This window comes from Athene noctua, chromosome 1 (genome assembly GCF_965140245.1).
Source record: "Athene noctua chromosome 1, bAthNoc1.hap1.1, whole genome shotgun sequence".
In the NCBI taxonomy this organism is placed as follows: domain Eukaryota; kingdom Metazoa; phylum Chordata; class Aves; order Strigiformes; family Strigidae; genus Athene; species Athene noctua.
Window position 1 is genome coordinate 83,572,267 of NC_134037.1, and position 12,540 is coordinate 83,584,806.

The 12,540-nt window shown below is 43.5% G+C and overlaps 1 protein-coding gene across 1 annotated transcript in view; it reads left to right on the forward strand.

Annotated features, from left to right (window-relative positions):
- Window positions 1-346: 346 nt before the first annotated feature.
- The window catches only part of DISC1 (DISC1 scaffold protein), a 206,155-nt gene continuing 193,961 nt past the window's right edge, over window positions 347-12,540 (forward strand). Inside the window, exon 1 of the mRNA XM_074899344.1 lies at window positions 347-1,019. Coding sequence (XP_074755445.1) covers window positions 347-1,019 — 673 coding nt within the window. The remainder of the gene's footprint in view (window positions 1,020-12,540) is intronic.

Here is a 12,540-nt window from a genome sequence, read left to right on the forward strand (position 1 = left end):
TGAGGCCAGTGTAAGTACTGCTCAGCAGTAACTAATCGTCCCGGTGTTATTAACACTGGCCACAAATTCAAAACAGAGCCCTACACGAGGTACTGTGAAGAAAATTGCCTCTATCCCAGCATAAACACGTTCATATATATAAAAATGATAGCACCTTGCAATAAAATGAAAAACTCCACGTTTGACATCAAGAGACGTAAAGCCATACAGAAGTAATGAAAACACATAAGGAGCACTTTCAACTTAAAGCCAAAGAATACCATACTCTCTAACTGTATGCATGCCTTGCTGAATTCAGCGAGTATCTGACACACAACGCAGTGCCAGAGTAGGGCTCATGAACATCATGGCTGTAAGACCCAAGCAACGCACAGTATGGCTAAATCTGAAAACAAGTCGTTTGCCAATAGTTTATTTGGTATATGCACTTGGTTACAGCGCTATCCCGGTGGTGCTGGGGCTGCAGCTCCCCAGGACACGGGGAAGGAGGCCGCACGCCTCCGTACGTCTGGCAGAAGCAACTCTTCTGGTGCGCTGGTCCCTTCACGCCGACGGCGATAGGGAGCGGGGCCGTAGTCGCCTCCGCTTCCCTCCCAAGTTACTGCCGGTGTCCTGCAGACCTGGGGGAACAGAGACCAGGCAGCCTGAGACCACTGCACGGGCCGGGACCCCCCTTGACCTGACGCACCCTCGCTCTCCGGGCCTGTGCACGGCTCCACGCCCGGGTCTTTGCGTTGAGGACAGCCCCGAGAGCCCCGCTCCTCCCTCCCCGCAACCGCCGCCAAGGCGCGCCCGCCCGCCGCCCTCTGCTTCCCCAGGGCGGCGGAGCTGCCTGCGGCCCGCCCCCGGCTGGGAGTGGCCGGCGCCGCCGCCGCTTTCCGCCCCGGTGAGGCGGCCAGGGAGTGGACGGTGGCGGGCGGGGGGGCCGGGGGAGGATGTCGGGATGTGGCGGCCCCAGCCTCGGCCGGGCGGTACCGACAGGCGGCGCCGCGGCGGCGGGGGGGAGGCGGCGAGCTCAGGTGAGCGGGGGGCGGCCTGAGGGCCCGGCGGCTGCTGAGGGGGAGGGCGGGCCGGGCCCGCGGCGTGAGGAGGGGAGAGGGAGAGGGCCCGCAGTTACCCCTCCCTCTCCCCCCCTCACGCCGCCGGGGCAGGTGCCCGGTCAGAGAGCCGGTAACGGGTGCGAGGCGCCGGGCGAAGCCCGTGAACGAACCAGGGGTCTCGGGGAGTGAGGCTGGAGGGGCTGGGCGGCTCGGTTGGACGCTGGCCTTCAGGCTGGGAGGGCCGGCAAGTCGTGTGGAGTACGGGGGAATTTAGGGGGTTTTTTAGGTGAAAAAATCGGTGTCTTTCATTTCACAGTCTGAAAGTTTTGGAATTATTTTTAAGTGTCCAGTTGGCATTTGTTTCAAAGTAAGCAGAGTTTAAGGAACAGCATTACAACACTGAAATAACATCATTATTTTAAACTCCAAAAATCTTTTCATTTCATCTCAGCCAGTGTAAAAGCAGTTATATCGATACGAAGATGTATAATTTATTTTTTTTAAATAATCAACTGCAAAGAGGGAAGTAACGGTGCGCTTAGAAAAGTCACCCGTATAATACCTCCAAGCTTGTCTTAAAAGAAGAAAAAGGAAACTGCCATCTTACCGGAGAAGCTCTGTGTGTACACTTTTATGAATAACTGGGTTTTATAAGACCGTGACCTCTAGTGCGGACGAGCTGCCTGCCCTCTTCGTCTTCCCTCAGAGCAGCAGCCATCAGCTGGCCCGAGCTGGGGCTGCCCGAGTTAGTGACACTGGTGCTGGTGAAAGGCTGGAGCCCCGCGGAAATTCTAGAAGCAGATGCTTCACCTTTCTCAGGAGAGCTGGGAAGAAAGGCCTGTTGCTCACCCGATGCGTCCGCTGCCTTTTGGGTTGTTTTGGATATGCGAGCTCCGTTAGTCCAGCAAGACTTTCTGCAAACACTTCAGTTTGTCCTTGCCAATGTTTTTAATAGAAGACAGCTCATTCATGTTTTGGTAATCCGTGCTAATCTTTGTGTACAAGTGCTTGAGTAACTTTTTGCTATGCTTCTGAGTAGTGGTTTAAGAGCTCTGCAGTGAAGTGCTTTTATATTAAAGGCTTTTACAAAATATGCTGCGGAACAGCAAGCACTACTGGTAATTAAAAGTAAATGAGATTTTTTCAAAGAAGTGAACAAGGTACACTGAGATGTGTTATCTCTGCACTTGTCCTTTCATATTTGTTCATTTACTCGCTAATTTGCAATTTGCCATACAGTAGCTCATGAAAAGGGGAGAAGTTCTACTTTATTAAACTTATCTTGTTGTTCATATACTAAAGTCCCTTTAATTATGTTGTATGGGTATTCTCCCATCTCGTTGCTGAAGTTAAAAAGTTGTGGTTCTTTCTAGGAAGGCATTGACGGTGGTTTTCCAGTAGAAGCTACAGTAGAGTTTTACTAGATAGGGCTTTTAGGTACTTATGAAACTGAAAAGTAGGGATGTCTAAAATAAATATTTGATTTAAAAAGAAAAAAGTTGAGCTTAGAGGTTTGTGGTTACTTAAAATGTTGTGGTCATGGTGGGTCAAGGGAATGTAAATGAACCCCCAAATTCTTATGAACAGTGTACACTTAAGATTAAGTCCATGTCCAACTATGTCTTTTTTTCTTACTTCTAGTGCTTATACTGTCAAAGTTACCCATTTTCTCTATAGTTGTTTGAGATTGAGTGGTGAAAGTAACATTCATATACACGATACTGGTGATTACAGTGCAGCAGCACTTTAAAGAGTGGTCAGAGGCAAATGTTGTATTCCTGCTGGCTTCCTCCCTCTTTCAATTTAGATAAATCAACCTTTTCGGTAAATTGAAGTCAGAAGTTTGGGCAGAAGCTGCTGCTGCTGCTAGAATTGTAGTGGGGCCATGTAAGAAAAGAGGATTTATTAGTACCAGGATAAATTAATAGTGATGAACAGGAAGACAGAAAGCACTGCAAACAATATTTTGTAGTCAGAAAAGTGAAAACCGTAAAGGTTAATTCTGACTTTGTTCACAAATTAGGCACACTTGCTTAGGCTTTTTTTGCTCACCATAACTTGGGCCTCTGACAGCTACTGAACCACCTGACCTTTGAAATGAGATTTACTGGAGTGTGTAACACCTTCTGAGCTATGGAAGTTATGGAAGGAGTTATGATTTTTTTCTGTTTCAGCACTGAGTTTCCTTGAGCAAACCTTATTTCTAATTGAGCGGCAGACAGGCTGTGGCCTCCTCTGGTTTTGGCCATAATGCAAATTAATGACTCTTGTGGAAAGGTGTTTTCTTACCTCTTTTGGTGTATCTACCTCAAAGGTGAACAGAAAGGAACCTGCAGAGTTGCTATAGTGATTTCCAAGTTCATCCTTAGTATCTTGTGTCTTTTTCCAGAGAGCAGCCCTTTCATGCTGTGTCACTTAGATTAGGATTGAGCCCAGGGTATGTTGTAATACTATTCAATATTCTTGAAGGAAAACTGCTGCAAAACCCTTATGTATTTGGGATGAATGTGCCCTTTGTAAATCAGCAGTCACAGGAGGAAAATCTTGGCCCTCTGGCACTAAACAAAGGCTACTGTGCTTATGTCAAGCATGGTAGTATCCTTATTTGGAGTTGTTTACTTAAATCTGTGTAATGTTAACTATCTAACACTCCATTTAATTTTTTTCTTCTCTTCTAGCCTGTAGGCACAGATTCCATCAACTGCTTACCTGAAAAATGCTTTCAGGGAGAAATTTCTTTATCGAGCCTCCTAGCTGCTGCTGCCATGGAAGCTGAGATCTGCTATCAAAGTACTTTGTTTGTTAAACATGAGTTTTCTGTATGGAAATTGAATTAGCTATTGACATGGAGTTACTTCCCTATTTATTGATGTAGAGAATGTAAAGTGGCTTAATGACTGATCTGAAGCCAGCAGGCAGAGGGGTGAGATCATGAGCTTGCCTCAAGTAGGGTTTCTTTGTTCAGCACAATTCTTTGGGGCACGCAGAGTTTGGATTCTGCCTTCCCTCTGTACATCCTGTACAATGTTGCTCTATCTGTTTCAGACCCTCCTTCATCTTATAGCCATGCTTCCTTCCAGCACATCTCTTAACTATCTCTGTGTGATAAATTACTAGTTGGGACCCTGCTGGCTAATGAGTATGTTTGGTGGCACTTTCTATTCTTTCTCACCTCTTCCTCTTCCTTTCTCTTGCTGCCTTACGAATAGGTGTTAGTTGTGTGACCCTGGTGTCAGAGTAAATTGTCTAGTTACTTTGCTCTTTTTGCATTCTGTCAATATGTTTATTTGTAACAAGTGTAAAAAAAAATTTAGATTTTTACCTTAAAAAGTAAATAGTTACTGCATAAACAGCTGTGTACTCAGAATTAGGATGGATGGTGGGAAATGCATTTTCTTAATAGTGCTTAGCTAGGCTTCTTTCCTTTTGAAGGTGTGTGCATTACCTGTATTTATTGATCAGATCAAACAGCACCTAAGTCAGAACTGCAAATGTAACAGTAATTTGCTAAACACAGTGAATATATGCTCAGATGATAAAATCTCCTTGGGAAAGAGCTGTGTGGGTGAAGTGCCTGCTTGAAACTAAGAGCAGAGTCAATGCAATGTTTGTGAACTTTCCCTGTTCTCTGCAATGGCAGAAAGGCTGGTTGTTTGGAGGGGTTTAGTGGGCTCTTGTTGGAAGGTTTATTTTGTTGGGCTGAGAGGTCAGTGGGGCAGGAAACTGTTACAGGGGAAAATCTCTTAGTAGAGTGACCCTGAGGCAACCTGTAGAGCGAAAAGTCAAGGGCTTGATAGTGAGTATTGCAAAACTGAGTACAAATGAAAGGTCAGTATCTGTGGGAGAGGCAGGAACTGGGAGGTGATACTAGATTTTCAGAATTGTTTTGCAAATCTCTGGATCTGTGTATGGTGAGGCATGCAGCATCAGTGTAGCTTTTCAATACCTTGCTAAATTCTGCATATTAATAGTGAAAATTTGGAATCAAATGATAGTGATATTTTCAATGTACCTGTAGATAAGGAAGTTTGACAATGGCTTCACAACTTTGCTGATTGATGGGGTGAGCAGAGGAGTCCCAAGCTCAGCTCATCTATGTGGCATCACTTTGAGTTTCAGTTGGCAGTCAGGCCTTTGGGTCTGAAAAGTATGTTTTGAGCATTAAGGAAAGCCATTCTTTGAGTCTTTTTGTTTTGTTTTTGGAAAGACATAAAGTCTTCAGAGAGCTTGGGAAGTAGAAGGATAGTTTTTTTCCTTCTAGTAAGCTGCTTGCTTGCTGTTTTAGTGGGATACTGAAAGTGTTTTTTTCCCCATATTTCCACTGTAAGCATCCTTTCCACTAACATACCAGCTTAGTTTTATGGATTATCACTGCTGCAGATATACAGGCAGCTGAAATGGTGCTGGTGAAGACTATTTGTGAGGCCAAACACTTATAGCTGCAGGATTTTTTCTTGCATTATGGCTGTCTAATTCCTGTGGTTGTTTTCCTTCCCACACACACAAGTGTTTTACTTCAGGGTAACACCCCGAGGTTCTAAGGAAGGAGCATCACCATGCCTGTTCAGTGTAGTAAATCCAGGCAGCCGCAGCCCTGTAAAATATCTGACTTTTTGTTGTGAGGGCTAAGCTGATTGTATCAGGAAGGACTTGTTTTTCCCCATTGTCGGAAAGCATGGCTTTACGGACAAGAGCTTTCCCTTCTCTGTTAGGGTTTTGGCCAGGGATGCTTACTGAGGTAGGGACGAGGTTGAATTTCATGCGCTGGGCTAAGGTCCAGGTGCTTCCTGTTGTTAATGGCCCATGGAGACCTGGGTGATGGGGGGAATGGGCAGCACAGCTGTTTGCTGGGGCTTGGCTGTTCCCATTTATTGAGCAGTACATTAATCTGTCAGTATTTGCACTAATAGCTCAGGCTGTGATCAGTGGGAGCTGAGCTGTGGACGTGTTGCATTCCTAGCTCTGCTCTTGAGGAGCGATAGGTGCACCAATCTCAGGAGAATGGGACAGACAGCTGCTGAGTTTGGTGGTGTTTTACATTGCTGTAGCAAGATTTCCTTAATTTTAACATCTTTGTGGTTGCTGTGTCCCCAGTGGCAGTGACACAGAAGGGGTACTGACATCTCTGCATCAGCAGTGGTGTGGAGTCTTAGGGGCATGAGATAATCTCAGACACCCTGGACAGTCCCAGGCTGTGCTGCTGCTGTGGTGGGGCAGCACTGTTTTGTTAGGGCACCATGCTGAAACCTTGCTCCCATCCTGCTGTAGCCCTTGTTTAGGAGAGCAGTACATTTTTTATTTGCTTAGTGTGGTGAAAATCTTAAGGAGGCCCATGTTGAAATTCTGTGACAAGGGCCTGGTTGCCCTTGCCTGGAGTGCAGCACTAATGTGGCTGATCCTCCATGCGGTTTTGTTCCCAAACTAGTTAATAATCATCAGGTATTGCATTTTCCCTTTCCCTGGGAAACCTGAATGTGATCACGGTGAGACAGCTGCTGTAGTGTTCCCATGCTTGTGGTCCGCCAAGGTCTTATGCAGGCTTGGCGATGAGAAGAGCTGCTCAGGTTCCCTTTGAGCAGTGCATCAATGCTGGCTCTCTGCTTCCTCTGAGAATGAAGGTGGGGGGAAAATCCTGCTTTGCCAGGGAGTCTCGGGTTGCTGTAAGGTAAGAAAAGACCAGCTCCCACTTCTTCCTTTCTATGCAGTGAGCACTAGCAGTATAGTATTTGTTCTGTTAGGAGATTGAGAGTTTTCTTGCTACAGTGCCAGCTTTTGCCAGTGACAGAATTTTCCATGGGATGGTCTGCTCCAGGGCCAAGTTAGGAACCATTTCATCTTAGCCAAGGAGTTGTTCTTTGCCTACGTTGAGTATAGTTACAATGCTTAGTTTTTCTAGAAGGGGATTTGTTACCTTCTTTTTTTCTAAGAGGTAGGACTGGGAACTAATAACTAGAGTTGATGGTTTAGGAAGAACAATCCATAGGGCTTCTGACTGCCCTTGTGAAATCTGCTGGCTTGCCCTGTTGTTCTTCGGGACCTTCTGTTTATTCCTTAGAGCATGGTTAGTAAGGTTTTTTATCTTTGGTTTGAATAGCTTGTGTATATTCACGCTATTCACTTTAAAATAATTTAAATAATTCAATTTAAAATAATTTAAAAATAATTTAGCTCTGTTGTAACTAGTGATAATGGTGTGCAGCAACACTTTTGCTGTGTGTCTGGTAAGCTTGGTGTGGCACTGAATTTCTTGATGAGGGTCCAGACCTTTCTACTGGATGTGGACACACACACTTCTTATGTTACTGCTTTCTGCGCTGCCAAGACTCAGTGAAACTCTCTGTGCGCTGGCTAGGCACTAAATTGGAAGCTTAGGCTTCAAGTGTGGTCCTAGCAAGTTTAGATTGGTTGTGTTTTTCGTCTTGAAAGGCCAGTATGACTGTTCAGTGCAAGCTACATGGGAAGTACAAGGAATGTTGTCTTTCTTTCAGGTCTCTCCTTAGGAGCAATTGTTTTACACGTTAGCTGTCTAAAATGATCTCTAATGACTTGCAAATCGAGATATAAAATATGAGAGAAGTTTTAAAGATTTGGGGGTTATTGGATTATTTGGATTAATTAAGGATTATAATTCAAAGAGCTAAGTAGGAAATAATAATAGTAGTAATAATAAAAACCCGAGCAGACCAGGTAAAGACAATGCAGAGGACATCTTAAGGTTATCTAAGAAATTCTGTGTAGCAGCCTGTGTACACATTGTAAGCACCAACATTGTGAAGTAGTGGAATAAGAAAGAGACCAGCCCCATAAATCCCTCAAATTCCAAATAAAACCAAGAAAGAGAAGAGGAGATACAGAAATAACTGTATTTGTGCACTCACTTGTATAGAACTTTTACATCTGTGGCACGGTTATGGCTGCCTGATACAGCTGTGTGGCAGAGTATTCAGGCTTGCCTTTTTCCATGCCTGTGTTATAATTAGTCTTCAAGGACTAGATAGGGTAGAGGCAGTATACCCTGGGCAGAGGTGGTCTTCCTCCTTCCTTTGCCAGGAAATTAGTGAGAGACAGGTTTTGTTGCAGCTGTTCAGAGGTGATGTTAGATTTTTTGTGTGTGTGCGTAATGCCCTTAGCACCATGTACGGGATTATGTTTTTGAAAGGCAAGTGTCTTCAGACAGTTAGAGTCTTGCAGATGTCTCCAACTTGTCCTCCAATTGTCAAGCAGCCTAGGAAAAGGTATCAAAGTAGTTTTTAATATAGCAAGCTAAATAATGCCTTGAGAGAAATGCTCTCCAATGTTTGTACAGCCAATAGAAAAGCCTCAGTAATAAACATTTTGTGAAATAACTGCAGTAGACCAAAGTGACATTTAAGTGATGCTTATGAGCATCATTTAATCACCAGCTAACTACTAAAGGTCTGCTGCTGTGGAACAATAGGAGTTTCTGTGTTATTATGCCTTATTGTGTCTGTCTTGCTTAAGGCACTGACCATCATTGAAGCTTGTGATTTCTCTCTATGTGCATGCATTCTGGATGCTTAAATGCTGGTTGAGAACCTATTTATTTCAAGTACTGAACTTTGTTCTTAATTTTGTTCACAGAAAGTCAGCTGTTTCCAGCTTCCAGGATGTGATGAAACTAATGTTTACTCACTTCCTTGTGACTCCCTCCTCTGTGAAGTTAAATCGGATAAATTGTTTTCTTGTGAAGTTGGATGCATCTTCACAGATGAAACACTTGAATTTGTTGTGTATATAGATAACTTGTGGAATACTGCAAATCCTGAGACATGTATTTAAAGCTTAGAGGTATGATAGAATAGTTTGGGTTGGAGGGCACCTCAGGAGGCCTCTGGGCCAACTCCCTGCTCAAAGCAGGGCTGACTCTGAGGTTACACCAATTGTTTGGGGCTTTATCTTGTTGGGTCCTGAAAACCTCTAAGGACTGCCCAACCTCTCTGGGCAGCCTGCTCCACTACTTGGCTGCCCTCACAGTGAAAAACTTTTTCTTTGTATCCAGTCTGAACCTCTCTTGTTAGGCTCATCTCTTTCATGTCCTGCCCCTGTGTATGGGTTACTGTTAATCCTCACGATTGGTATGTGGCATTTAGGAACATCATTGCTAGTAGAGGGTAATTAGATGTCATTTATAACACCTTTAAAAGTTTTAGAGTAGCACACGGCATTTTTTTATTTACTTTCCTTCCTATAGCATAAAATAGCACTGTGTTTGCTGAAATTTACTGTTGCTGCAAATATATCTTTAAACCCAAAGAGGGCATTCTAACCTTAAAGATTTCCTCAGTTCTGCATTCATGGTTTTCTCTGGTACAGAAGTCCTTGCTTATGACTCAGACTTCAAGGTGATTTAAGTTTAAGACATTTCATATGTTTTTGTTCAGTAAAGCACTATAACACTTTTTATTGTACAGAAATGAAAATCCATGTGTTTTCTCAGTATCTCTCACAGTTTTATTGGTACCTCTTTGTTTCTGTAAAATTATTCATGCAAGATTCTCCTGCTCACTGAGGGTTGGAGGGAGAGGATGCTTTTTAAGTTGTGAAACTTTTGCAAGTACCTTCAAAATACTGTGAGTTTTCCTTTTCCCCTAGTCAAGAGAGGATTTTAAAGGCTTCCAGCTTAAAGGTAGCACTGTTTCACTCAGGAGATAAAAGAGCCCGTCAATGAATTTTTTGTGCCTGTGGGCTATCCTAGTAGACTTACTTGACATGGATATTTTATAAATATACTTTCCTGTATCAGATCTGTGGATTAGAATAGACGTTTTCAGATTTGGAGTACAAAAACATAGGCAGGTGCAAGTCATGTTATAGGTAAGTTAAGGAGTCATTTAAACATGATGTTTGTATTTGCTTCAAATTTCTGGTAAAAATGTAAGTTAAACCTGAAGTTTCCAATGAAACTTCACTGTACAGAGTCCCACACAGAATAGCATTAGCGCAGGATCTGCCTCGAGGGGTACCAGTGACTCCAAGATTTTGTAGTTCTGAGAATATTAAGATAAAATTCTATCTAAACGCTGCTTTTAAAATCTCCCATCTTCTCCATGAAGACAGGAGTTCTAAAAGTGCAAAGCCTTAGGTGTATTCTCATAGCAAAAAAGCTTTTTTTTTTTTTTTTTTTTTTTCTCTCCTAGCTGTCTTTCAGGAGTCCTGTGTAAGTCCTTAGTTCTGTCTTGGGTGTGCTTTGTGACGTGGGTGAGTTGTGTAGAATCTCACCTGGTCTGCTTCAGCCACAAACTGATGCATCAGATTACTGCTGTACCTCAGGACTGATGGGATCAATCGCTCCTTGAAGGTACAGCAATTCTGTCTGCTGCTACTTAATAATAATACTTGTCAGGAGTACTGTGCATAAACCTGAAAGAAGCAGGGGAAGAAATCCCCTGCTGCTTCTACATTAGTACTACTCAGGGGCCCGTCCCATACAACTGAAAGGGATAGGCAAACGTGAGCTACTTTGCACAGGACCCTGCTAATCCTGGATTCTGAATTTAGGTTTTCTAAAGCAAGTAATAAAAAAAAGTATTGGAAATAATGAGTTAACTATATTTATTCTGGAAAACAATTTGAATGACACTCAAAGTTTTCCTCTGCCAAGCTTTTTGTTACTGAAGCAGATCTTTTCAGGTGTGCATGTTTAACACCATATGGTACAATCTGCACCATTTTTTTATCCATTTAAAATGCTAAGCTGAATCCAGAGTATGTTGACCTGAAAAACTGCTTAATTGGCTTATTCAAGACAATATTTTTTAATATAGAGAATATTTTTGAAAGGTCAGTCTGATTTTTGCATTTACTTCTCATTATTTTTTAATTTGAAGTATTTTGCTTAAGACTTTGTTTCATTACAATATCTCAGATAGGCCTTGGCATCCAAGAAAAGTCTTCAAGCTGTCTCATGTAAGGGTACAATTTCTTTGAAGATTAATACTGTGCTTTAGTTTACTTGGGTAATAAAAGCAGACAGGTAAGGTTCAGCAAAAGGTGGCAGATCCTATGGTCTTGTACTTAGGTAGGAATACTTCAGTGAATTACAAATAGTATGTGACAGAAATAAGTTAAAAAAAACCTCTGGCAAAAATCTGCGCTTTTGTTGAGCATCATAGGCATATGTTAATAAGTGTAACCCATATTATTAGCTAATATATGTTAGTCCAGGGAGATTGTCAGAGTAAACTGTGGCAGGTAATTGTCTTGATTTCCTAGATGTGAATAGCAGTGATTTACAGTCAGGGGAAAGAAGCTCTTAGAAGAGTGTTTTTATTGAGATGATCTCAAAGGGGATGAAAGGAGCCAGTGTGCCTTTAGAGTGAGGTTTGATTTGGATGCTCATACAAACTGTGCATGTGCTGGGAAACAGGTAACAGGAGCCCTGAAAACTGGCTGATGTCCTGCTAGCCAGAAGGCTGAGCATGTGGAGGTAAGCAATGAAATAAGCAGACATGGCTGAAGTGGGGTCAGATTCCTTTTAAATGCACCTGGAGAAGCCTAGGAACTTATGAGCCCTGCTGATGGAGAGTGTGCAGCAGGAAGGCTCTCCACCTGGGGAGAGATGGGGTAGTCTGAGGGGACTGGGGAGCTGGAGGGTCTGGAAGCTCACCTGAGGAAGATTTTTGGAAGTAAGTTGAGATGTGCTTGTTTGATGTTGTGAGGGAAATGCTGTTAGGGGGCTGAGGAAGGCTTGTGCATGTTGGGGGTGTGACAAAAAGGGTAAAGCAAAAAGGACCAAAGAGGTGGTACTGAAGAGTGGTATTGGAGAAGACAGTATTTCTGTGTGTCTTTGAACGTTGTCTGGGAGCTCTGCAGATGGTTATCCCTGTGTAGTGTTAAGTGTGACCCATGCAGAGTTCAGTCAAGGGTCCAGAGCAACAGTTGGGATGATTTCTGGTTCAATTGTCTTTTTCACTTACTTGAAGAGAAATGAAAAATTGGTTTGTGAGAACTAATTGGGAACCAAGAAGCGAAATGCAATGAAAATTGGTGGAAAAGAAGGCGGGGCTTGATGGGAATGGTGGAAAGCATGTGCAGCACTGGTATTGGCAGAGTTGGTATGGAGGCAAAGATGAGTAAATGACAATCAAAGGAGATCTGTCAGTGGTGATCATGTCGCTCCCTCAGCCTGGGGTCTGACTGCCTGCTGCTTGACTGTGTCCCCTCATCTTTGTCTGCCTCTAGTGGGCACAGCTTTTGAATGTGCATGAAGACAGGGCTTTGGTCCTGTTGAGTCTTTAGTCTCCAGTCACTGTGTGAGGTGAATGGGGTAACTTTCAGCTCCTGTCTGGAGCCGAGTAGGCAGTTGCTCAGATCTTGTGGGAGTTGTCACCCCGGGAGTCTGGTTACAGAGGCAGTGTTCCTGCAACACCTAGTGATGTGGGTAGGAAATGCCAAGTTCGGTGACTAATGCTGGGGCTTGTATCTGGGGATAAGACTGCTAGCTGTCCAGTGCTGGTGGGTGAGCTCTCCAGCCCTTTCT